This window comes from Pempheris klunzingeri, chromosome 12 (genome assembly GCF_042242105.1).
Source record: "Pempheris klunzingeri isolate RE-2024b chromosome 12, fPemKlu1.hap1, whole genome shotgun sequence".
Taxonomy (NCBI): Eukaryota; Metazoa; Chordata; class Actinopteri; order Acropomatiformes; family Pempheridae; genus Pempheris; species Pempheris klunzingeri.
The window spans coordinates 25341904-25366130 of NC_092023.1; the positions used below are offsets into that span (position 1 = coordinate 25341904).

General features: G+C 42.9%; 1 protein-coding gene across 1 annotated transcript; it reads right to left on the minus strand.

The window, feature by feature from the left end:
- Positions 1 to 6046: 6046 nt before the first annotated feature.
- Positions 6047 to 22572, minus strand: LOC139211357 (rho-related GTP-binding protein RhoQ). The gene is made up of 5 exons (XM_070841655.1): positions 22037 to 22572; positions 21637 to 21695; positions 14164 to 14328; positions 11961 to 12056; positions 6047 to 9538 (listed from the first exon to the last, which is right to left on the minus strand). Exons 1-5 carry the CDS (start codon positions 22176 to 22178, stop codon positions 9377 to 9379), a joined length of 624 nt encoding a protein of 207 aa, XP_070697756.1. The 5' UTR covers positions 22179 to 22572; the 3' UTR covers positions 6047 to 9376.
- Between the last annotated feature and the right edge of the window lie 1655 nt (positions 22573 to 24227).

Sequence of the window (24227 nt, forward strand, 5' to 3'; positions counted from 1 at the left end):
GCTCTGTCTGACTTCTGCATTGAGAAAGCTTCTAGCACCATACTACTCTACTGTACTACAGTTCTTCTCAAAAAGCCACCTGAGGCAGGATAAACATTTTACATGAGAAAAGGCAGCACTGGCAAACCCTCTAGGTCTCACTGCTATAAATCTTTGCAATTATGGTCGTAGAAGTGAGTTAAGGATTCTGCAACTTTACACACAGGCCATAGTTTAATGTGTGAAACAATGTATGCTGAAGGCTTGCTGTCCTGGTCTCAATGCACTTCTTTAAGATTTATTTAACCCTTTAACATCCACAGACACCACATTTTTTGAAATATTGGCCTCTACCAAACGGTTGAGATGTCGTAAGTAAAACATGTTTTCAATAAGATACAGTGAGTCAAAATGTGCTCTACCATATGGTTGAGCAGAAGGTTAAAGGGTAAACCACTGGCTCTTAAACCACTGGCTCCTAAGAGGACACATTTGCCACATTTGCAAGAAAGAATGTGTAACTGGCGTTTTATCTCCATAGTTATCTTGAACAACGCCATCTTTAAAGGTCCCACATGCTCTTTCTAATGTCTTTTCAGCTTAAATATCTTTCCCTGCTGTGTCTACACCAGGGGTGCCCACACTTTTTTGACTTGTGAGCTACTTTTAAAATGACCAGGTCAAAATGATCTACCTACATTAAAAATGCTAAACATATATTTATGTCTATATATACTGAGTATACTTTATATATACACAATATATGATGGCGTACACTGCATAACTGCAACTAACTAATGTAACCCTTGGTATTACACATACAACTTGACAGCAGTAATGCACATAGGTGACAAACAGTGATGGAACCATCAATATTGCACACAAGTGACAAGAGGAATTGGAACATTCAATACATTTATGGTCACTACCTTACTCTGATGACTGTCACTGAATGGAGCCAAATATCCCTATTCCCCATCCCAGAATATCCCTTCTTTAGTAGATATAAATTGGAAGGCTAAAGCTGGAGTTTTGCAGTAGCTAGGGCGTTTGACCGTGCATGTCCCTGCCCGGGACCCGTAGCAGAGAACCTGTTCTAGTAGGACCTAGAGGACCAAGTATGAACTGGAAAGTGAACACAATATGGGAGCTTTAATGGAAACCATGATGACCTGGTGGCTGTCAAGGACATGGATTCACTCGGTCTCTGTGAACATCTTCTTCGGCAAGGTAACTTAAACACACAGCAACCCAGAGTTTACACTTATTCTTGTTGTTCTTATGGTTTGCTTTGTTTCATTGAGCCTGGATAAGAATGAGCAGGTTTCCAAGGTAAGCAAACACAACACAACAGAAAACCCACTTGAGTTTTTTCCTGTTCTTCCAGAAGTGCTGCAATCTTCCCCTGGAGGCTTCAAGGTAAAATGTGTGTGATATCAGTCTTTCATTTCCTCTGCCTTTGTTACATTCAGTGTTTTTTCTCCACGGTGTCTAACCAGATAGCAGCAGCTATTGATGAGGCGAGGGAGCCTGAGTGGCAGTAGTGACTGAAGCTGCATGAATGTTTCATCTTTGTCTTAGCCCAAACAGACTGATGTAAACAGATATAATTAATGGGATGAACCCAGTGTCAATGCCAATCCCTGAACAGAGCGGTTATAGCGTGGTAGCTCTACAGTCTCCTAGCCAACTTGCAACACAAAGTCCCTCTGTGTAAATCATGTGAGTTTACGCTGAGTCAAACAGTCTCTCTGAAGTGCAGCCACATGTATATGGTGATGAGAGGTGTGCATAAGATGAACGCTAATGCTGTAATAAGTGTCCTGCTGGGAGTCTTCCAGATGGATCCCAAGACCCGGGAGGAGTTTCTTTCTCCGACACTGGGGAAATGAGAAGGTTTGATCTCAGCAGGCAGCACTACACAGAAAAATGTCCACTTTTATTTATTATTTTTTTAAAGTGCAGTACACTTGGATCTGTGAATTTTTTTTTTTTTAATGAAATGCTCTTTCATCTGTCTGTATACAGGGATGGTTCTGATCCTATTGCAGCTTGTGGAGATATGTAGCTTTGTAGGAATACATCTAAAAGATTTTTAGAATATGAAGTCTGTTAATATGAAGTAATGACTAAAATGTGCTTCTGGTGAATTTAACAATATACAGTGGGTACGGAAAGTATTCAGACCCCCTTACATTTTTCACTCTGTTATATTGCAGCCATTTGCTAAAATCATTTAAGTTAATTTTGTTCCTCATTAATGTACACACAGCACCCCACATTGACAGAAAAACACGAAATTTTTGCAGATTTATTAAAAAAGAAAAAACTGAGCCATAAGTATTCAGACCCTTTGCTCAGTATTTAGTAGAAGCACCCTTTTGAGCTATTACAGCCATGAGTCTTTCACACCTGGATTTGGGGATCCTCTGCCATTCCTCCTTGCAGATCCTCTCCAGTTCTGTCAGGTTGGATGGTGGACAGCCATTTTCAGGTCTCTCCAGAGATGCTCAATTGGGTTTAAGTCAGGGCTCTGGCTGGGCCATTCAAGAACAGTCACGGAGTTGTTCTGAAGCCACTCCTTCGCTATTTTAGCTGTGTGCTGAGGGTCAATGTCTTGTTGGAAGGTTAACCTTCGGCCCAGTCTGACGTCCTGAGCACTCTGGAGAAGGTTTTCGTCCAGGCTATCCCTGTACTTGGCCGCATTCATCTTTCCTTCGATTGCAACCAGTCGTCCTGTCCCTGCAGCTGAAAAACACCCCCACAGCATGATGCTGCCACCACCATGCTTCACTGTTGGGACTGTAGTGGACAGGTGATGAGCGGTGCCTGGTTTTCTCCACACATACCGCTTAGAATTAAGGCCAAAAAGTTCTATCTTGGTCTCATCAGACCAGAGAATCTTATTTCTCACCATCTTGGAGTCCTTCAGGTGTTTTTTTAGCAAACTCCATGCAGGCTTTCATGTGTCTTGCACTGAGGAGAGGCTTCCGTTGGGCCACTCTGCCATAAAGCCCCGACTGGTGGAGGGCTGCAGTGATGGGTGACTTTCTAGAACTTTCTCCCATCTCCCGACTGCATCTCTGGAGCTCAGCCACAGTGATCTTTGGGTTCTTCTTTACCTCTCTCACCAAGGCTCTTCTCCCCCGATTACTCAGTTTGGCCGGGCGGCCAGCTCTAGGATTATCGAGGCCACTGTGCTCTTAGGAACCTTAAGTGCAGCAGACATTTTTTTGTAACCCTGGCCAGATCTGTGCCTTGCCACAATTCTGTCTCTGAGCTCTTCAGGCAGTTCCTTTGACCTCATGATTCTCATTTGCTCTGACATGCACTGTGAGCTGTAAGGTCTTATATAGACAGGTGTGTGGCTTTCCTAATCAAGTCCAATCAGTATAATCAAACACAGCTGGACTCCAATGAAGGTGTAGAACCATCTCAAGGATGATCAGGAGAAATGGACAGCACCTGAGTTAAATATATGAGTGTCACAGCAAAGGGTCTGAATACTTATGGCTGTGTGATATTTCGGTTTTTGTTTTTTAATAAATCAATCATAAATAAATTAAAAAAAAAAGAACTTAAATGATTTTAGCAAATGGCTGCAATATAACAAAGAGTGAAAAATGTAAGGGGGTCTGAATACTTTCCGTACCCACTGTATATGTAAAGATTTTTATTCTTTGTTATTCCAGAATATACTATATAATAATAATAATTTTCCGAACAATATGATTCTATACTGTGTGCTACATGATGCTACGTCTGCTTACAATCAATTGTAATTCCGTAATGTTGTGATACATCAGTGTGAGACATTCATTCACAAATAACCAAAGCTGATACCATTGTTGCCTTTAATTTAGGGTTGTCTTTGTTTCTTTTTAATTATAGGCGAGGTGGCAGTAAATGACTGACCAGGATTATGCGCACATTGAGGCAATAAATAAGATCTAGTATGGCTCCTCATATGTGGCACTAAATCCAGCCACGATGGTGTGGAGTGACTTATCTTTCACAGAGTTTTGAATCTGCTCATTCATTATTTCCACACACAGTGCATTGTGTGGGGTGTACACTTAAAGATACAATCTATTCAGAACCAACAGAGCTCACACGCACCACCATCTCAGACCCAAACAAACAGTTCTGAGTGTTAGAAATGTGAAGATGCTCAAGTTGCTCTGTATCACCCAGAGCTCAGGTCCAAGCAGTGCACACACCACCTCAGTCCCCGTCCTCATAGCTCTCTTAACACGTTCTAGCTGCTGTTTTGAAAAGTGCTTTATAAATAAGGTTTAATTACTCTCTCTACTCTGGCCACAGCCAGGAGCTGTTCAACCCAAGCCGCCCGTGTCCTCTCCTCCTCTCCCTCTTCCTCGCCCTCCTCCACAGCCACGGAGCTCCGTAACTCAGCCGAGGGTGCCACAATAGCTGCAAACCTCAGCATGTACCTCCTCCCAACTCTGTTAAATGCCACTATCACATAAACACAGGCTAAAATAGCTCTGTGCCACAGCTCTGCAATTGTGTTGTGAAGTTTACTCTTCAAGTCGGGGACTCACATGTATGAGCAGCATGCACTAACATGTATGAGCCTGTATGAGCATGTATGAGCAGCATGCACTAACATGTATGAGCCTGTATGAGCATGTATGAGCAGCATGCACTAACATGTATGAGCCCGTATGAGCACGTATGAGCAGCATGCACTAACATGCATGTGCAGCTGTCCCAACGACCAAAGCAAAGCACAGGGAAGCTAAGATTACAACACATACAGAGAGCGTGTGACTTCATTCTCTACTCAGGCCGCCATCACTCTATAGTACCTCTACACAGACAATACGCAAAATAAATGTTCCTTGAGAGAACCTTTAATTATTACTCAGTAATTGAGAAGTCAGTTTCAACAAAACTAACACACTGCATTATCATTAAAAGCACTCTTGTATTTTAGCATGGCTACATCTGATCAGATAACACAATGATAAAAAATGAGCTAATGTTGGCAAATAATTCTGCTGTACTGTGAATATATTCAGAAGTAGCCCATTAGTGGTGCATGGTGCACAGCTATTCCCTTGTAAATTATTCTATTACTTGGTATTGGATCAAAAATGGCTTTGGCCATCCCTACTGCATTCTCCATTATAGAGTCATATCTCAAGGCATCAGACCCCAAAACAGCCTTAAATATTTATTTTTGAGATGTTTAATTGAGCTGTGCCACAAGAACAGCTGTTTTAACCCCCAACAGCAACAGTGAGTGCCCAGTGCTTGAAGTGCCTCTCGGATAGGAAACTGAGCTCATGTGAAGCTCAGGGACAGTGTGGTGTGCACGTTAAAGTGCCCTCTCATTTCCAAGTAGCCAGCAAGTGGCGCTCCTGCTCCACAGATCAACACTTCTGCAGAGAGTAGTGGCATTAAAGAGTAAATTAATGAAATGTCACCAACTTTAAGAGGGTGGAGCAGCAACAGTTAGTCCATTAATCGATTAGTTTTCAACTATTAGATTACTACTTTGATAATTGATTAAACGTTTTGAGTCTTTTTTTCTTTTTAGGAAAATATCCAAATTCTTTAATTTCAACTTCCCTCATGTGGATATTTCTAGTTTCTTTACACCTATATCAGAGTAAACTGAATATCTGTGGGTTTTTGACAAAACAAGACATTTGAGGACATCATCCTGGAATACGTGAAATACTGACCGGCACATTTCACCATTTCATGGACCAAACAAATGACTGATTAAATCGAGAAAATGATCAACAGGTTAATCAAGCATGAAAATAATGGCTGGTTGTAGCCCTGTTGGAAAGAAAAAGGCAACCTTTCTCAACAAAGCATACACAAATGAACTTAAAGGATTCATGTGTATTCATTCAAATACACATGAAGCCTCAGAGTTTAATCCCTCTGACCTGTTTATGGAGTCAGCCCGGCATGTCTGACCATGATAAACCTGGATGCTCTTAGCTCCAGGAATAAACACTGCAAAAGTTAATTTCACAAATGCGTTCCACAGCACATCCGACGCTCTCCAAGTTAAACCCTCCAAGCCGGCTTATTAACACAGTAAACACATTTATTGAGAAGAGAGGAGCATCGACAGGAAAATGCATTGGTGGCTGCGGCACTTAGGTCCTGGATCCTGAGGGTGGACCTTCACACAACGTAAGCAAGCAAAACTGTCCGAGAGAGAAGGCTGTTCACCCTGCAATCCACTCTGCTGCTCAAAAAGACATTTATACAATGCAGGCTGGGACAGAGAGGAGGAGCACCATTTACATTAAAGCTTTAATCAATCATATCTGACTCTGAACAGAAAATTAACAGAGGTCATTACATAGCAAGAGTTGGCACCTTTGATTAATATCTTTGAAAAAAGTTTAAAAAAAGCCAATAATAAATGCAAAAACAAAAAGAGCCGATAGTTTGGATGTTTGGTTTGCGGGAAAAGTTCAGTCACAACCTCAAGTCATTTCCTACAGTATCATCGACATGTAGGCTTGAAACCTTTGCTGCATACAATTGTTTTGGGAGCTCATAGACATTTAAATGATTCTCTAAATCCTGGTAAACGTCACATTTTACCTCTTATTCTATTTAAAATGTGGACTAGAATGTGACTCCATTACTCCGATAAATGAACTCTTATGGGATAACCTGTTTCTAAAACAAGACAGTGGTCAAACTAATGTTTCCATAAATCATAATCAAACCCTTCACATGCGAGGACCTCATGACCTTGAATTTGGTCATTATTTTGACTTAAACTCTATTGAAAGATTGACTTCAACAGATTAAGTCGCACCAGTTCGTATCGTAAATCCATCATCCTTCCGAAGTTCAACTAGTCAGTGGTGGAAGAAATATTCAGATCTTTTACTGTAAGTATCAATACCACACTGAGAAAATACTCCATTACAATTAAAAGTCCTGCATTCAAAGCCTTAAGTAAAAATGTGGAAGTATTCTTATCAAAATGTTCTTAAAAGTATTAAAAGTAAAAGTATTCATTGTGCAATAAAATGGTCCCTGGCAGTGTTTTACTGTTATAATTCACGATTCTGAATGAATTTTACTGCTGCTTAAATGTGCAAGCTGCAGTTTACTGTAATTTTAACTACTTTATATACTGTTGGGCAATTTAATCGACAGCAGTGCATCACGGTCTATAAGAGCACTGCATGTTTGCAGCACTGCTGTCCTGTGAAAACCATCTTTTTTTTTAAAGTGTCAGGTTTTCAGGAGCCCAGAAAAATCACAAACATTCAAAATCACTATATTTGGAGAAAAATGGTTCACATTTTTTAAACATTTGCCTTTTGAGATGTAGAAGTGTAAAGCTGCATAAAATGGAAATAATCAAATAAAGCACCTCAAATTTGTACTTACTTACAGTACTTGAGTAAATATACTTTGTTACATTCCACCACTGCCACTAGCTAGATGCAAATGAGTGATTTACTTCATCAGGTTGCACCATTTAAACACAAGAAATATCTTAGCTAGTAAAGACTTCGGTAAAGTGTAAATCGATTGCCAAGAAAGTCACTATAGCATCAACGTAACTGCCACAAATGTTAGCTTTAGGGGGCCAAGAGATATATCAAACTTAATTACCAATACTTCATAAGTGTATGCATCATTTTGTTTTATTTATATATGAATACAGGGAGAGAAATTGGGAATGAGTGGGAAATATGTGTTAGCTAGCTTTGGTCAAACATTGTGTTTAGTATTACATTTTGTAATTTGAGGTGAAATCCAGGTTTACATTGTAATTAAACAGAATTTTGAAGCGTCAAATATGTCATCATTATTATCATTATTATCTTTTTTTACTGGAAACAAGTCATGTCTTTGTGAGCTAACGTTAGCTCTGTATGCTATGCGATGCTAGCGACAGATATGCTTGGTAACAACTAACGTTAACGCAAGAACTAGCTTGTGCGGTGCAATCTGTTTAAACTTGGCTTGGCAAACACTTAAGTTGCATCTTGGCCAAGTCTGAACTTACGAACAGCTGGTGCGAACAGCTGTATCCACTTTTTGTACTCTTTAAAAATGGTCTGAACCACTGTCTTTCCCATATTTCATGAAATGCTGATAATTGTAGGTATTTCGGGGACTTGATGGTCTGTGATTGTGCGTGGTCATAGTGTACTATGCTCGTACATGTGCCTGATGGAGAAATGTGCATCTTCTGTGCTTCGATTAGCCGTTTGTGGGAGAGGGACGGTGTTTAAAAGCAGAGGAATGTGCTTTCATGTGCCGGGCTGACTCGTGTTGTGCATTAGATATACAGTATTGGCTCACCTTAGCCACCTGATTTTAATTAAAGTGTGCATTTGATTCTTTGGGCGTGGAATCTTTAATTTCTAAAATGAGACCTTCCCCTTCTTCTCTCCTCTAAACCTTCTTAAAGGTGATAAAAGGATAACACATTATTGCAGGATAACAAAAAGAAAACAAAAAAAGTTAAGCTATCAGTTAATAAAATAATATCTACACAGATTAGATCATCTCTATTTTAGAGATATAGAATCATAAACTCTGGATAATATATATATATATTTTAAAATGGATAATAGACCTCTTCAGTTCCTGATGAAGACCTCAGCCCCAGTCGTAACTTACAGTATGTTTTGGCATGCCAGACTACAAAATAATGCGGTTTCCATAAGGCAAAAACAAGACTCTCAAACTTCAAAATAATACAGTTCTAGGTCCAAACATTGTTGACTGAACAGCATATCACTCACATGTGTGGTTCGATCTGCAGGTCCTCAACTGACAAATAATTGGAGGCAGACTTTGTGGGTCAACAGAGTCTTTGTAGCACAGGTTTCTAATCAACAACTGGGCTCTCATGTCCAGAGATGCGTCCCGGCCACTGTCACAGTGTCACTTAAGTCAGCCTCTCATTATTTATCCGCTGCAGGCTCCCTCACACCCACTCTTATATTGAGAAATTCACAAATCAATAATCCAGCTTTCAAAACTATAGAAATAATATGAACTCCTTAAAATGTAGCATCTCTCTTTAAACTGTAATGTCATTTTGTTTTTCCGCATGACAGCTTACAACAATTTTGTACAGGAAAAATGATTAAAAATGGTTATAAAAGAAGGTACTTTTGAGGCAAATAGTCTTTTTGGACAAGAGACTGACTTGGGTTTTGTGCTCCTTTGGTAGTACACTGCATCCTCGAACCGCGTTGGACAGCAGAAGAGAGTTATGGCCTTTCCAGAGCCCTGCAGCGTAAAAGTAGCTCCTGTTTTGTCCTTTTTCAGTCCCCTCTTTTGTGCATTTTTCTTTTGTCTGACTTTTGCCTTCAGTCCAGGTTTGGTTTATGGTTGGCTGCTGAATGATCTCCGGCTCTATGTATCACGTGATCAGACAGCAGTTGATGCAGCGGGGTCCCAGTCTTCTCTTCAGAACTCCCTTCTTTTTCTTGGGAGTCAGGATTGCAATGATGGCCTCGTCGAACACCGTCTTCAGGCCCTTCTGGGTCAAAGCTGAACATTCCACATAGCAACATGCACCGATCTGATGAGAAGAGAGCAAACGACGAACCGTCAACACAGCGGCCAGCTAGCAGTTATCATAGCTAAAGTTAAAGGAATAGACCACGCTTGTTGAGAACAACAACAGATGAGAAGACTAACACCACTCTCATTTCTGTACCATAAACATGAAGCGGGAGCCAGCAGTTGGTTAGCTTAGCTTAGCTTAGCTTAGCTTAGCGAAGGAAGCAGCTACTCTGGCTCAGTCCAAAAGGCGCCAAATCCACCTACTGACAGACATGAACATCAAAAGAGTAGGCTGTGAAGATGTCTGATCAGAGACTCACTAAAAGATATTTATTTTGCGTGGTCATCCCTTACTGTTCTCTATTAAAGCAGTTCTATTGCCACCCATTCACTTAAAAAGTGTCAGTGGATGGTGTCTTCTCCTCTCTGGCATATTAAACAGCCAAAATGACTTTACATTGTAGATACAGTTTGTATACATCACAAGCAAGAGAGTAATCATCATGTTTACAACAGGTCATAACAGCTAGACAGTGCTCTACTAACTACTAAAGATGCTTCTCAAGAAGGGGTTGAATAATTTTGTAACCGCAGTAGTCAGTAAAAGTGCCATACTGTGTTGAATTTGGCTAAACCACCTGTAATATTAGTTGTGTTGAGCTGTTTCAATTGTTCTTGTTTGAGTTGTTCATTGAACACAGCTGAAAGTTTGCACATTTTGCCAATACAGCTAATTTGCAATGTGAGTTGAATAATTTTGAGTGCAACTGTATGTTGTAGCGTTAACTGACATATCTCTTGTATTTCCACAGCCAATAAAAAACGACCTTATGTATGAGTACAGCCCCTTTCAGACACACCTCATTATGTAAGTGTGATGGCAATTTGGCATTTAATAAGCACCCAAATCACTTTTTTACTAGCTTGGACTTTGAAACATATCTGTAACGCTTCCAACATGAAACAGGTCTGAATTTAATCCAAAAAAAAAACACCCTAGTACATCAGTCTCCGTCTGTAAACAGCTCAGCTAGCATTGTGGCTCTTTCCCTAACCACGTCATGTTGCAGTGAAGTCATAATGAACATTTATGCAACACATATTTTTTTAATCTATTTTCTCCAAGCAGAATATTTTTTGCCAACCTCAGAACCTTACATAAACCCAAGCTGGTGAATATGTGCGCGTCTGTATATAGTCATGATATATTTTAGTCCCAGTGTGCGCCTGTCACATATTCTCTTTAAATTCAAGTCACAGCATCTTTTCTTCTGACAAACAGCCAGAAATCTATGAAAAATCTGGAAGATCTTTTTAACAACGCTGAGCAGCATTTCCAAATTCTTCAAAGACTTTTCTCCCAAATTGTGATTATAATTCCCACTCCAAACAGAGATATAGCTGGGGAGGACACAGTTTTGCTCATTCTGTACTACACGAGCCAAAATAAAGATGTATTATAATAAAATAATAATAAATAATTTCCATCTTCATGGATGTGAACTATAGGCACAATAGATGAACATTTTGGAGAAATGTGCCTTCTTCTTCTCTCACGTCTGTACAGTAATTACAAGCCACCACCAGCAGCCAGCTAGCTTAGCTTAGTTTAGCTGCTAAACTTAGTTTAGCGCAGAGATTGAAAACTGGGGGACTATTTCTCTGCCATGAGCAATAACCACTTGGGTGGAAATAGTCCAGCAGTCATTTTTACACTTTGTATCTCATTTGTTTAATCCCTTCCAGAACCAAAGTGGTGAATAATGGGCTTTAAAAGTGGTTGACAGAGACAGTCTAGCTGTTGCCCCATTTCTGCTAGGCTGAGAACAGATATGACAGTGATATCTATTGTTTCATCTCACTCTCAGCACAAAGGCGAATAGTCTTATTTCCTGAAATGCCGAACGCATCCTTTGAATACTCCTAAACCTGTCTGCAAACCCTGTCAGAACAGCCGTACGTGATGCTTAATGACCTTCCTGTTTCTTTCCAGGTTCTGTGAAATGATCTTACATGGACTCTTTAGAAAACCTCAAGATTCCCACGAGACACGAGTCCCATCTAAATCCTATCTTACATTGCCAAAACGGCATGGATTTCTTTTCTTTTTTTTTCTTGAATGATTGTCTTTCATTCCCGGTTTGTGCCTGACAGGAGCAATGAATCACACACCACATTTGGTATCTACGTCCTACAGCCGAGTGCCACTGGACATCCATGCTGACCCAGAATGTATTCCTGGATTCATTTTGAGGCTGTGAATGCACAGAGGTCTGATTCCAGGCATCTCACTGAGAAAATGACATTCCTACAAAGACATTGTTGGGTCAAATCAACATGCAGGAATCTAACTGGACCTGGCAGCTAACTTCTATAACACTGAGAGTGAAAGCCAGCTACATATTACTTCACGTCTTCGGTAGGACGAACATACAAACCTCCTTTGCTAGTTTCTGTCCTTGCTCAGTGGCGATGGGCTTCTCCTTCATGTCATTCAGTTTGGCAATGGTCTTGGGGTCATCACGAAGGTCAATCTGAAAGAGATAAGGGACACATCTTCTGAGCTAAGTCGACATTTCTCTTATTGATCTTGCAGCACAGCACTAAACACAGACATGAGAGCTGAACTGTATAACTGTTTTCTCATTTTGAAACAAAGCCACGTTGGCCCACACTTCCTGCTCTTGTGCAAAGCCATTTCACAGCCAACCACAAGGTTCCTCACTCTTCTTTTCCATTCATTGCTATGCTCAGCACGCACAACTCATCCCCATCCTCAGTAATAGCCAGTTATGATAAACGCATCCACCTGCACAGTCTTTCTGGGAGCAACCTTCATTAACCCGTTTCTTGATTGGTGTCATTTGAGGCAGCGCGGCTCGCTGTTACGAACCTACGCGTGTGAACATACCAGCATCCAGCGAGTTATGACGGGAGCTGATAAAAGGGCAGTAAACATCAGCTGACACAAGATAAATCAGACACCCACTCCATCCTCCTCATTCACCGCTGGACCTCGGCTGCGCTGGCATTTGGTTGCCAGGGAACACGGACCAAAAATCACCCACAAGCCAGCGCTCATGCTTAAGAGGTGGAGAGATGGTATTGGCAGTGGATTTGAAAGCTTAGAAAATAGGCTAATACTTAGGATTAGTGTCCTCTCTTCACATCTACATGAGGTCAGTGACGCCTCTATTGAAGACCAAAGAACATTAGTCCAGATTTAGCATCATTGCATAAGTGAACTGCTGGTTAAAATGTCTGATTTGGTGTTGAACCTCAAGGTTCAGAGGGCTGCAGCATCACTATAGACATTTTAATTCCACATTAGTCAGATCAGCCTGAGGTCCACAGCCAGGTTTGTGTTGGCTGTTCCAAGTTTTGTGATTGAGTCTTTTTTGCCATGGTTCAGGCTGCAATAAGAGGAGGCTAAATCTGTTTTTTTTATAATTTCCACTTTGAGCACATGGCTCCATCAAAACAGTTGTAACCAGATGAGCCTTTATCAATGTGCTAGAAAACTTGGAGACACAAGCACACTTGGCACCACAGCATCAATGGACTCAATGTGAAGTATATTTGTCCATGAGTTTAAAGGGACATACTTTTTTATGCGTTTGTCTAATCATTGTTGGTGGTAAATGTAGTCCACTGAAGCAATAAAGTCCTCAGTGTGTGCTATATTGACTGACAAGGCTGAGTTCTCCTGCTTACAGAGTGTGCCGGTAGTGCCTACATTTACCATGATGCATTGTGCACATGCACCTGACTCCCAACCCACAAATCCTCTCCGCTCTGCTTTCTCTGGGTTGGTGTCGGCCACACATCAAAATTAACAAAAAACAAGACTCAAAAAAATATATTTACATTTACCAACAACACTGATCCACGTACAAAGTCTCCTTTTAACAGATGCCCCTAAATGCCTCGTCCCTGATTCAAACCAAAGCCAGCACACTACATAGTGCTCTGTTGGCCTCTGTGGGCCTCTGGGGCTTGAAGTTTAAATTAACGTGTGCAGCTTGAAAGTGTGTGACAAAGTTTTCTCAACAATAAGAACAGAAACAGTCTAATTTTGTTCTTGTAGAGTCTTGGTGTAAAACTCAAACATTTCCTTTATATCAACATGTTGCAAATGAAAAATAGCAGAGGCACAGAAGTGACTGTGATTCTGTTATTGGCTAATATCCAGATTAATCTTTGGTCAGCTGTCCCCGACCAAACCTTTTCCTTGTCATCTCATGTTTGTGATATTACTTTGTGTGATTAAATATATACTGTATATATTTTTGGGGAGTGGGTCAGAAAATGGTTTGAGTTCCGGGGCTGAGACGCTGTTATGAATAGCATTGTCATCATTCTGCTACATTACAGAGAAATACAAACCATAATAAAGAACCTTCACAATATACATTTTACAAGCGCGCACACAAAGCGAGCCACCTGTTAAAGACCAGTGAGGAGCTTGTCTGAACATTTTGATGATTTCTTTGAGCACGCTGATTTTCGTCCATGAGGGTCATAGATGGTCCAGCCATGTAAACTTTGATGTAATTTTGGCCAGGTGAAGCTCCAGAAAGGAATTTGAGGTTTTTCGCTTTTCCTGCAACCAACCGACCAATGAAAACTCTGTGGACTGACCTGGGTGCCAATGAGCAGGTAGGGGACACTGGGCGCATACTCCTGTAACTCCGGCACCCACTCTTCACGCACATTCTGGAAACTGGCAGGGTTCACCACGGAGAAGCAGATGAGGAAGACATCGGTCATGGGGTAAGACAACGGCCTGAGGCGATCGTAGTCCTCCTGGAAGAAGACGGGACAGTTTTGGTTAAAATTCGGGGTCAGGGAGGACGAGAGGTCAGGCTGACTGGGATAAAGGAACCAAAGGGGAGACACGATTTATTTCCGTTTCTTAACATGAGAGAAATTATTATTCATGAATTACCAAAGCCTGTAGAAAATGAGCTCCGAGACTTTTACTACTCACTGGAGCCAGAGACTTAACTTTACTGTGTGCTTAGCTAGCTGTTTGGCTGTTCTACACAAATGATGTGGAACATCAAGACAGGAATGACCCCCCCTAAAAAAACTGCACTTGGAAATGAGTCATGAAGACGAATGAATGTGAGGAAGATGACCTTCACATGGTAGTTGCTTTCTCTTTTCGCTCTCCCTTTGTGACAGAGACAATTAAGGATTCCTCTACATCTGCAGCCCTTTAATGCGGGCTGAGCACAAGGCATCATCACAAGACCCTGAAAACCAGACACACTGCCATCGCCGACATTTGTGTGGTGTAAACGGCTAATTCACAGCCGCACGACTGTCCTTTGTGCGCCAGATCAAGCGCTCTCTTGTCCTCACCGAAGATAAACCCTTTTGACAGAGTGTCTGACTTACACACATGAATATTCACGACCCATCTCACTTCTTCTTCTGATGGCACACATCGGGATGGCTTTCTGCTGCTAGCTTGGAAGCTCGAGGGTGCAGGCGATCAATGGATCTCCCAGTAATTAGATATGACTCAACCAGACCAACTGGGACCAAGTCAATCAATCTCACTCTCTCGTCTGGGAAATTTATTGTACACATCCGCGAAATCAAAGCAAATTGGATGCAATGTCCCTCTGTGCCAGAGATAGCTGCGATGGGACAGCCGAGCGCTGGCACGACAGTTTTTCATTCTGATGCCTTCAGCGAGTCCCGTTCTAAGCCAAACGCACAAGGCTCGGCTCAATACTGTCACACTGCTGTAACCCCAGAGGCAAGTCCTTGTCACACAAACGCATTAAAGGAAATTGTTACACAAATGAGCTGAACGTCAGAAAAGTCTCCAAACAGCAGCAGATCAGCTTTTGTTGGCTGTGTAATGAATTTAAGATATAAGGACTTCCTATCAGATCGGCGAGCATGATGAAAACAGCCTGAGCTGACGACTGTAGATGACTCATCTCTGCTTCACCACAGTGGGTCAAGGGGATACAATTAAAAAATGTATGAGTTCTTCATCCTCTTACTTCCAGATGAGTAGTATTTCACAGGTTTTCACAGACCAGAGGGTTTTCAGAGGGTTGGGGGTTGATCGAGTTCTTCCGACGGTCATTTAACAAGTAATTTAACCGAGACTGACAGGTTACCTGTCACTACTGGTGTGAACCATCAGGTGTGTGATCACAAACACTTCGACTGAATGACCGACAGAAAAACATCCAATTATATTATACTATCAGATAGAGGCGGCGTGATATGGATGAAATTAGGGCTATTTAATATGAGGACATTTCCAGTGAGACAATAATAGTTGATCAGCACAGATTTGGTCACACCGTTCACACTGGGGTGTCTATCCCTTTAATAGGTCCGGGGTGTTGGCTTATTGTTGCACCCAGCAGCTGCTTTATTGGTACTATCAGGCTTTTAGCTGATTTGTAAATCAATGTGAAGTAACATGACTTGTTAAGCATTTCATTTACAGACAATCTTATCTAGCTTTTTTATTCATTAACAGTTACTCAATTGATTTTTGAGATAATGAAATGTGAGGACGGATAGCCGTAAACTAGGACATAAAAAATTAGACTGATGGAAGAGTTTATCTAGCTCACGCAGCCCTCATTAACATATTCCACCAACAGTATATGTGATATCAATATATCCTGATAGAGTGTATTAACTAAAGATTCTATTGAGGCATGTTAGCCACATTAGCAGCGTGGCTACAGAAGAGGATAAATCCCACTGACCTTGGTGATCTCCTGAGTGTTCCATCATGACGACTATTGGATGGATTACCACGAAATTTGGTTCAGACCACAGACTGTATGGTTCGGACATTATTGCCTCCCTCATGATGAATTCTAATCACTTTGGTGATCCCTTAACTTTTCCTCTAGCGCCATCATCAGGCCATCATTTCAATTTGGGCAATACTTGGGTTTATACCTGCAAAAGTAGTGACGTTCCCATCAGCCTCAGCTGTATATTGCGTCTGATGCTACACTAAGAAGGTGAAGTTGGTAATCATCAGCATGTTAGCGTTGTTATTCTGAACATGTTAGCATGTAGACTGTTAAACACTATGTCGGTGTACGTAGCAACAGATCTGATTCTAACATTATCCAGCTGATTTTAGCCTCTTTGGGAGAACATGTGACAGCACATTGACATTTACTTCAGTTCTGAGCTTTCCTCAGCATCCACAGACACACTATATTTGTAACATGGGGTCAAGGACACAGTGTGTGTTTCTGTGTCTCTGTGTGCTTGTGACCTTTTGCACAAGTGAATCCTGCGATCCCCTGGTGAGCCACAGACATAAAGGAACACAGTGTTAGCCACTCAGCAGTTTACTGTAAACAGGCCCCGAGCTTCTCTGAGACCCATCACCGCCTCTCACACTGTTTCCTCAGGACACCCCACACACATTACCAAAGACAGTGTGCCCGCTAGCCTCTCGCAGTGTGTGTAGTGCGACGCAGACAGAGTGTACACTCCTACGTAGCTGCTCCAATGCTCAACCTTAAGTTTTTATCAGAGCTCCATCCAGAATGTTTACACTCATGCTGCTGTTAAGGTGCTTTGGATGAAAGTCTCCACCTGAAGTATTTCAAACAGTTTTATTAGTTCAACTCAACAGATGATAAGTACATCTCTGAGATGTTGCATAACTTTCCAAGGTAGTCAGGACGGTACAGTAAATATTATGATCAGTGGAAAGGGAGGAAAGGAGCAAATAGAGAAGAAAAAAAAAAGAGCTTAGAGTGTGTATGATCTTGTAACTCCACCTTCTCTCCATACATGTCCACAAATTCCCATAACTGTGCAAGGTTGACTCAGTGACATATGAGTGCCATGATATCAGTGAGTCACCCCACCTCCCCCCGCCCCTGCCATCTCTCTCCTTTTCTACTCCCATCGCCTCCTCTGGGCTCTATAAACTGGCTGTGTCAACAGAGTCAGAGACGCCTGCTCTAACATGGCCGCCGAGTGGGAACACAAGCCCAGACACAGACGCTTCTATCCACAAAGTTTTGTCTCTGATCTGCAAATCTGCACATTGTGGAAAACTGGATTTAACCTCGGCAATAAAAACGCTATTTATGCTCTTTTCCACTTTATTGGTCCTTTAATGGTGATTAATGATCATTAATCATATGTCGCGCGCTGATGCACTTTGTCTATTCATGCCTGTATAGTGATAACACAGTGCCATACTCCATTCAAAAATCTGACAGTTTAATGCCGCCTTTAAGGGCAGTTATCGGGGGTGGCACATAAAAGCTCTTAATTTATGATGTACCGTGCACAGTTTATGAATAATTTGAAGGAACTTTTTTTATCCTCCTGTTTTAACGTATTTTGGGTTTGAAGTGACTGGTAGGTAAGCCAACCTTTGGAACTGGTTCAGTAGATCGCCTCGGCCGGAAGCCAAGAATGAGCAGTAAACGAGCAACACTGGCTGTAATGTAATCCTTCGGGGCCACTAAAAGTGCTTGTTTTTGCCACTGACTGGCTCAGATTGTTATTCTAAGCGTCCGGCAACATTACAGAAAGGAGCCATATAGAGATAGGCCATAGATAGCTATATACCAGACAGCTGGTGTATTGTTTGGTTCAAAGCCACCAGACTCCATTGACAAAAACAGTAATTTTACAACAACACAAACAAACTAACGGATGGAGGCAGCAACGGATCAGTCACTTCTGTGTTCTGCAAGGTAAAATTATTTGTTTCTAATAATACAAACACAGCTTGTGTCACAAACTGGGATGTGATTGTACGTGTACATTTACCAAGCTGGGAATATGATACTGGCTGCACAATGGGAAGTGTAGGATGCAGCGTTTTTGCAGCTGGACCCACACTTAGGACCAGAAATCAAGATATCTTTTGCCTCTATTACATTGATTTTGGCTGTTCCTGTGTCTTTATCAAGAATGAGCTGCTCCCACTGATATACTGGTTCCTCCAACTTTCTGTGTATTATGTGTTACTCTGTTATCTTTATGCATCCAACGCGCTCAGTGCACAATCTATTTATATCTTGCAATCACACACGGCAGAATATTTGATTCCAGGTTTGCTGTGTATCACTTCTTTTGTGGTAATCTGACACTGCACAATATCGGCTGTCTACAGGATGTATCATCAAGATCGGGTAAAACTGCAGAAGTCACCTAAATACCCGTTTATAATGTGTATTCGCAAACATATTGCTGATGCAGCAATTCTCACTGTTTCCTGATGCGTTTTAAGTCAGACAGATGAATCTGTTTATTGTAAAACTTACTGACGAATGAAAACCCTAAACAACGTGGAAGTTCCCTCCCTGCAGGAGAATAGCAGCAGTGGTAGAAGGGCCACTCAGAAGTGTAGAATCTCCAGTTGAAGGTGTGAGCTGAGGCACGTTTCGTTCTACCAGCTGGGCAAAACCATTGCCAGTCTGCCCCCTCCAACCCTCACCCCCATGCCACCCAACCACCCCCACTGGGACGTCTGAGGGTCACTGGGCCACTTTGGGGTTGCTGAGTCATAAAAAGACTCATCAGACTGCACCAAAGCGTACGCAGAGAGGGGGTAATGGGTGAAGTGAAGTGGTAAAAGTGATTACAGGATGTGCAGTTGAGTGTGAGAGCATTTGAAGGGCTGAGCAAATGAATAACAGTCCAACAAGAAAATGGGGGTTAAAGGGGCAGCAGGACACAGAGCCCACACTGTCGCAGCTCCTGAGTTCTTCTCCCAAAAGCGTTTCCATGGGTACCACAGCACTTAGCATCCACTTCCTGTTTCCTCCTGCTCCTCCTCGGGCAGCGATGCTAGATTTTCTTGAGTGCAACAGCAGCGGCAGGAGGATGAATGAATAAGTAAAGACTTTCCCCTCTGCTCCCTCGTCACATTCAGCAAAACAGACTTCGCAGCCCGTCCATATGGAATAATTCAATAGGCAGCGGCTGGGGGAGCGACGTGGCAGCGCGCAGACAATAGCAGGCAGAGAGGCAGCATCAGCAGCGCAGCGGCGCTCAGCTCAGTCCCGAGCCGTGATTATGTGGCCCTGACATGTCACACCGACGTGGCGGCGTGGAATCGCATCTGATGAGGGCACGGCCGGGGCGGCGCCGGCGGCGGTGCGTATCTGTAATGCTGCCGATACCCTTGTGGAAGAGCAAAGCATTGTGGGAGCCCCAGCCATGGCAGGAATATAAATATTACAGGGAGCTCGAAGCCAATCGAGCATGTGCAGCACAGGCCAGAGGTGGAGATGATGAAGGGAGAGTTTTTAATTAAAGAAAGAGAAAGCAAAATGAAACTGAGTATATCTACTTTCCGAGCAAATCAACCCCCCCTTCCTCAGCCTCCCTTCTGTGTCTCTCTCTCTTCCTCTTTCTGTCTTCCTTTCACTCTCCCTCTCCCTCTCTTCGGGGCGCCTGGTCTTTGATCAGATGCTGAAGCTATAAACATTACCAGCTGGCCTTGTGCTCCACATAAAGAGGTCAGCAGAGTCGGGGGCGGAGGGGGCTGCGTTTGAAGCGCCGTAACTCTACTCTCGGTGGCCGGCAGCACCCACGGCAGACATCTGGGAGAACTTCTCCATTTCAGAGACATTCTGAATCAGCTAAAAACAAACCCTCCTCTGACACACACACACCCTATCAGGCACGCTAGAATAGACAATAAGGTTGTGTTCCTCTTTTTACAGCCGAGTAGTAACACTTCTGCCATCTGCTTTGTCGAGAAAGAAACGTAACGCAGCCACAGGTAGCTGTTTGTGTGGAAAGACGGAGCGAGGGCGGCTGCGATGTGCTATTCCTGGACTTGTGCGTTTAGCAGTCATGAATGAAGAGAACAGAAAGGCTGAATGTTCCCCAGTTAACCTTTCAGTGCTTCGTTTTTGTCTTTCCGATGAACGGATCAGATTGCAGATTGTGACTCATTCCGACTTCACACAGTTAAATCCGGCCCTGAGGAAAGCGTTTACTATTCAGCATTTGACATGTGTGCTGCTTTAGGCTGCTGTGCAGACAAGAGGTTGAAGGCGTGGGGGCAGCGGATGGGTGCACCACTGTTGACAAGTCTTGCAGAACAGCTAAAGGGAGTCCAAGCTTAAAGGTGCTTTGTAAACAAACAAAAGTCCTGTCTATATTCTGTGCTACTCACCAGAACACATTGTGTGCATCCTTGGGCTCTAAAATAGGGCTTATATAGTGATTTTTCCTTCCATTCCACACATGAGGTCTAATGCGCCCTCTAAAATGTTGGCCTTGATCACTTAGTGTATTTTAAAATAGGGATGCTTTTCCTGCTGATGGTTTTTCTCCAGTGAACACTTTTTGGTCTCTAAAACGTCTGTCTGTCAGTCCAAAAGCCAAAGAGATTCAGTTTCCTATCATATCTGACCAATAGTGACATTTTTGCTCCAAAACTTTTTGAGCAATTAACTGATTACCAAACTTGTTGCACATTAAATTGCGTCCATCGACTGATCGATTACCTGACTTATCGATCCAGCTCTGGTCCAAAAGATCTAATCACCACACAGACCAAATGATGATGATGGTTTGTGCCCTAATACTTGTGCTGATGCCCTCAGTGAGCCTGTCTGTCTGCCAAGTGTGTTCACATGGTTTCCTCTGTCTGTGTACACTGGGTCCTCTGCTGAGTGGAAACATTATTGTGTGTGTGTGTGTGTGTGTGTGTGTGTGTGGGCCAATGTGTTTTCAGTACAGTTTTAACTCTTACCCACTGAATGGCACATTGTAACGAAAAAGCCCAGGCATTAGGCAGCCCTATTAACAAACCTGTGACATCATACTAGACATAGGAGCCCTGTTCTCCACATAATAGAACTATTGAAACCCCCCTCACTACCATCACTGTCCATGGCACACCACACTCTGGCAGTAAACCCATGTGCGAAAGCCATCACCTGTTGCAGCTTAATGTCTGGCCTGAATATGAAGCCTGTGGGCGTGTTGGAGGCACGGTCGGACAGTTATTGGTCCCAGGAGCACATGGGGAGAGCGAGATAGAGATAGGGTGAGAGAGAGTGTATGTGAGAGTGTGTCCTTGACATGTTTGGCACTTGGCCAGAGGAAAAAAATAAACTGTACCTGACCAGCTGTGTCGTACAGTCCCAACAAGTACTGCTTTCCACCGACGTTGACACTCACTGCAGGGAAACGACAAAGAGCAGTTGAGAGGAGGAAGGGGTGAGGGGTGAGGAGGGGAGTACAGAGGGAGGGAGGGAGCGTGGGAGGGGGAAGCTCAGGGTCCCCAACCCCTCTCTGCTATGAAGAAGGCAAACAAGTGGTTTTGATTATAGCAACAGATGCAAGCCAATGCAGTTGGAGAAAGAGTGGCAGGGGAAACAGAGAAGTCACTCAGGCAGCGCTGCATTCACTCTTATTAGATTTTAATCTGGGAGATTATCACTAAACACACACAGCAGCAGTTCAGCATGTCACGGTGTTATTATTTGACAGACAGAATAATAATAAAATGTGTTCGTACCTGCATAATGATCAAAGACTGTGGGCACATATTCCTCTGGAAAGGCGTCGTTGGCATAGCTCATCAGGAGGCACGTTTTGCCCACTGCACCGTCTCCCACCACGACGCATTTTAACATGATAGTACCGGTTCCGTTTGCCATGATCCCCACCTTACCATCATCATCATCATCGGCCCACCGACGCCCTGTTGTCCTGACCTCCTCCTCTTCCTCGTGCTGCTGCTGCTGCTGCTGCTGGGCGAAGATCCCCGCACGGCGGGCATCACCAGCGTCGGAGGCGGACTGCGCGGCGCACCGAGCCGGGCTGGAACTGCATCTTCCTCCCCTCCTCCCGGTTTCGGTACTCCCAAAATTCGGCCGTGAAGGAGTTCCCTTTCCACGGCTGGAAGAATGAACAGGACCCCGGAGTCCTACGAGGTCTTAATACTTCTCCTCCCACCCCTCAACCGAGAAACCACCGTCTTTTTCTGACAGAAGTGCCGCCGCTGTCGCTCCGTGCCGCCGCCGGCCCGTCGTGCCCGCTCCCCGGTGAACCCCACGCCTGAGCTCCGGCTGTCTGGCGCACAGTGCTGCTGCTGGACAAGGTGGGTGCGCTTGGTGGAGAGGCGGAGCTTGGATTTGAAAGCAAGGGGCTCTGGATAAAGTACAGCCCGCCTGCTGGGGAGGTGTGGAGCGAGGACTGAAAGAAATTACATCATAAATATTAGGAAGACTTAATGCAAACACATCAAATATTTACTCCAGTTACAGGCTTAGACTAATAGGGATATTAGAGGGGAACTATAGGTTAAATAAATCAATAACCTCAAGTATGATGTGGGGTGTTTTCATTCTGATAGTCTTTTTCAATTCAAATGCTTCCTTTATGTTGACCTGATTGATTTGACTGTGCACAATTTAAGTTTAGCAAGAAGTTAAATGATGAAATATCAAAAGCGGAGTTGAACTGTGCACTTCTTCCCTTCTGCTTTTCAGACATTAAGCATCTAGTTCTGTGCTGTACATTTGCTGTCAAAGTTCATCTTGTTTTGCTTTCTTATGTATAATCCTTATGATAAGTAAAAAATCTTACTTCTAAGTATCAGGTGGTGAATTTGCCAATGAGTACCACACACACACCACAGGGCTCTGCTCCGATCTACTGTGGGCTGGATACAGTAGAGGAGTATCATTATGAGGGCGTCACACTGAAAACATGACACATGTCACATTAAGCCCACTGTAAGTATCACTCAGTGCCTAAATAAAGACCATAGTGATATTATATTGATTTTACCTTGAGTGGACAGTCTAACATAACATGTAAGAATAAACCACACCTGTTTGTTAAGGTTAAATGAAATGCTGTAACTTAAGTCCAACTTCTTGGCTCTAAATTTAGGGAAGTCTGCTTTTCACATGACTTTGTGGTTGAGGAGATGAATAGGCCTAGATGATCCACCCGTACTGTGCTACCGTGTGTGTGTGTGTGTGTGTGTGTGTGTGTGTGTGTGTGTGTATGGGATGGATGGGATATGTGAGATGTTGCCGGGGAGCTGCAGATGGAGACGCCACAGGACGAGCTATGTGTTTGTGAGGGAAGGAGGGGCGATACAGAGATGTGACCTCTGTGGTGCACTTGGCCAGGTGTGGGCTGTCTCCTTGAATCAGTGCACTCTCGGCCATCTTAATAAAGCTAGTCTCCCTACGAATGTTAAGGAATGAGCACCCGTGCACACACAAACGCACACAGATGCATATAATTTGTTTTGCTTTTCTTAATCTCTTCACTCTGTGGGCCAGATGTTCCTATAGATGAATGCCACAGGGCTAATAATAATACCAGTTTCTTAGTGCACGTCTGCTCAAACAAGTATGGGAAGTCTCCAGGTAAATTTGACTCTTTTTGATAGTCACTCCTTCCACTGAAATACTGTGGAAAGAACATGTTATCAGCCATGTGGTGCGTTATAGTTTATAAGACATTAATTAGCCTGTTCTGGAGAGTTTGGCTGGTTTCAAATATAAACTTGGTCAGTTGGGTATGTTGTTCACAGTGAATGTGTTTTTGATGTGACAAATATGGGACGCAATTCCTATTTTGTCCAAATTTTGAGATGCTGAGTGAGCGTCAGTCAGCTTTTAAATCGTGCAGTTGCAGAGGCAGCAAAATATATCAGCAACCGAATCATAGCGGACAGGAAAATAAGC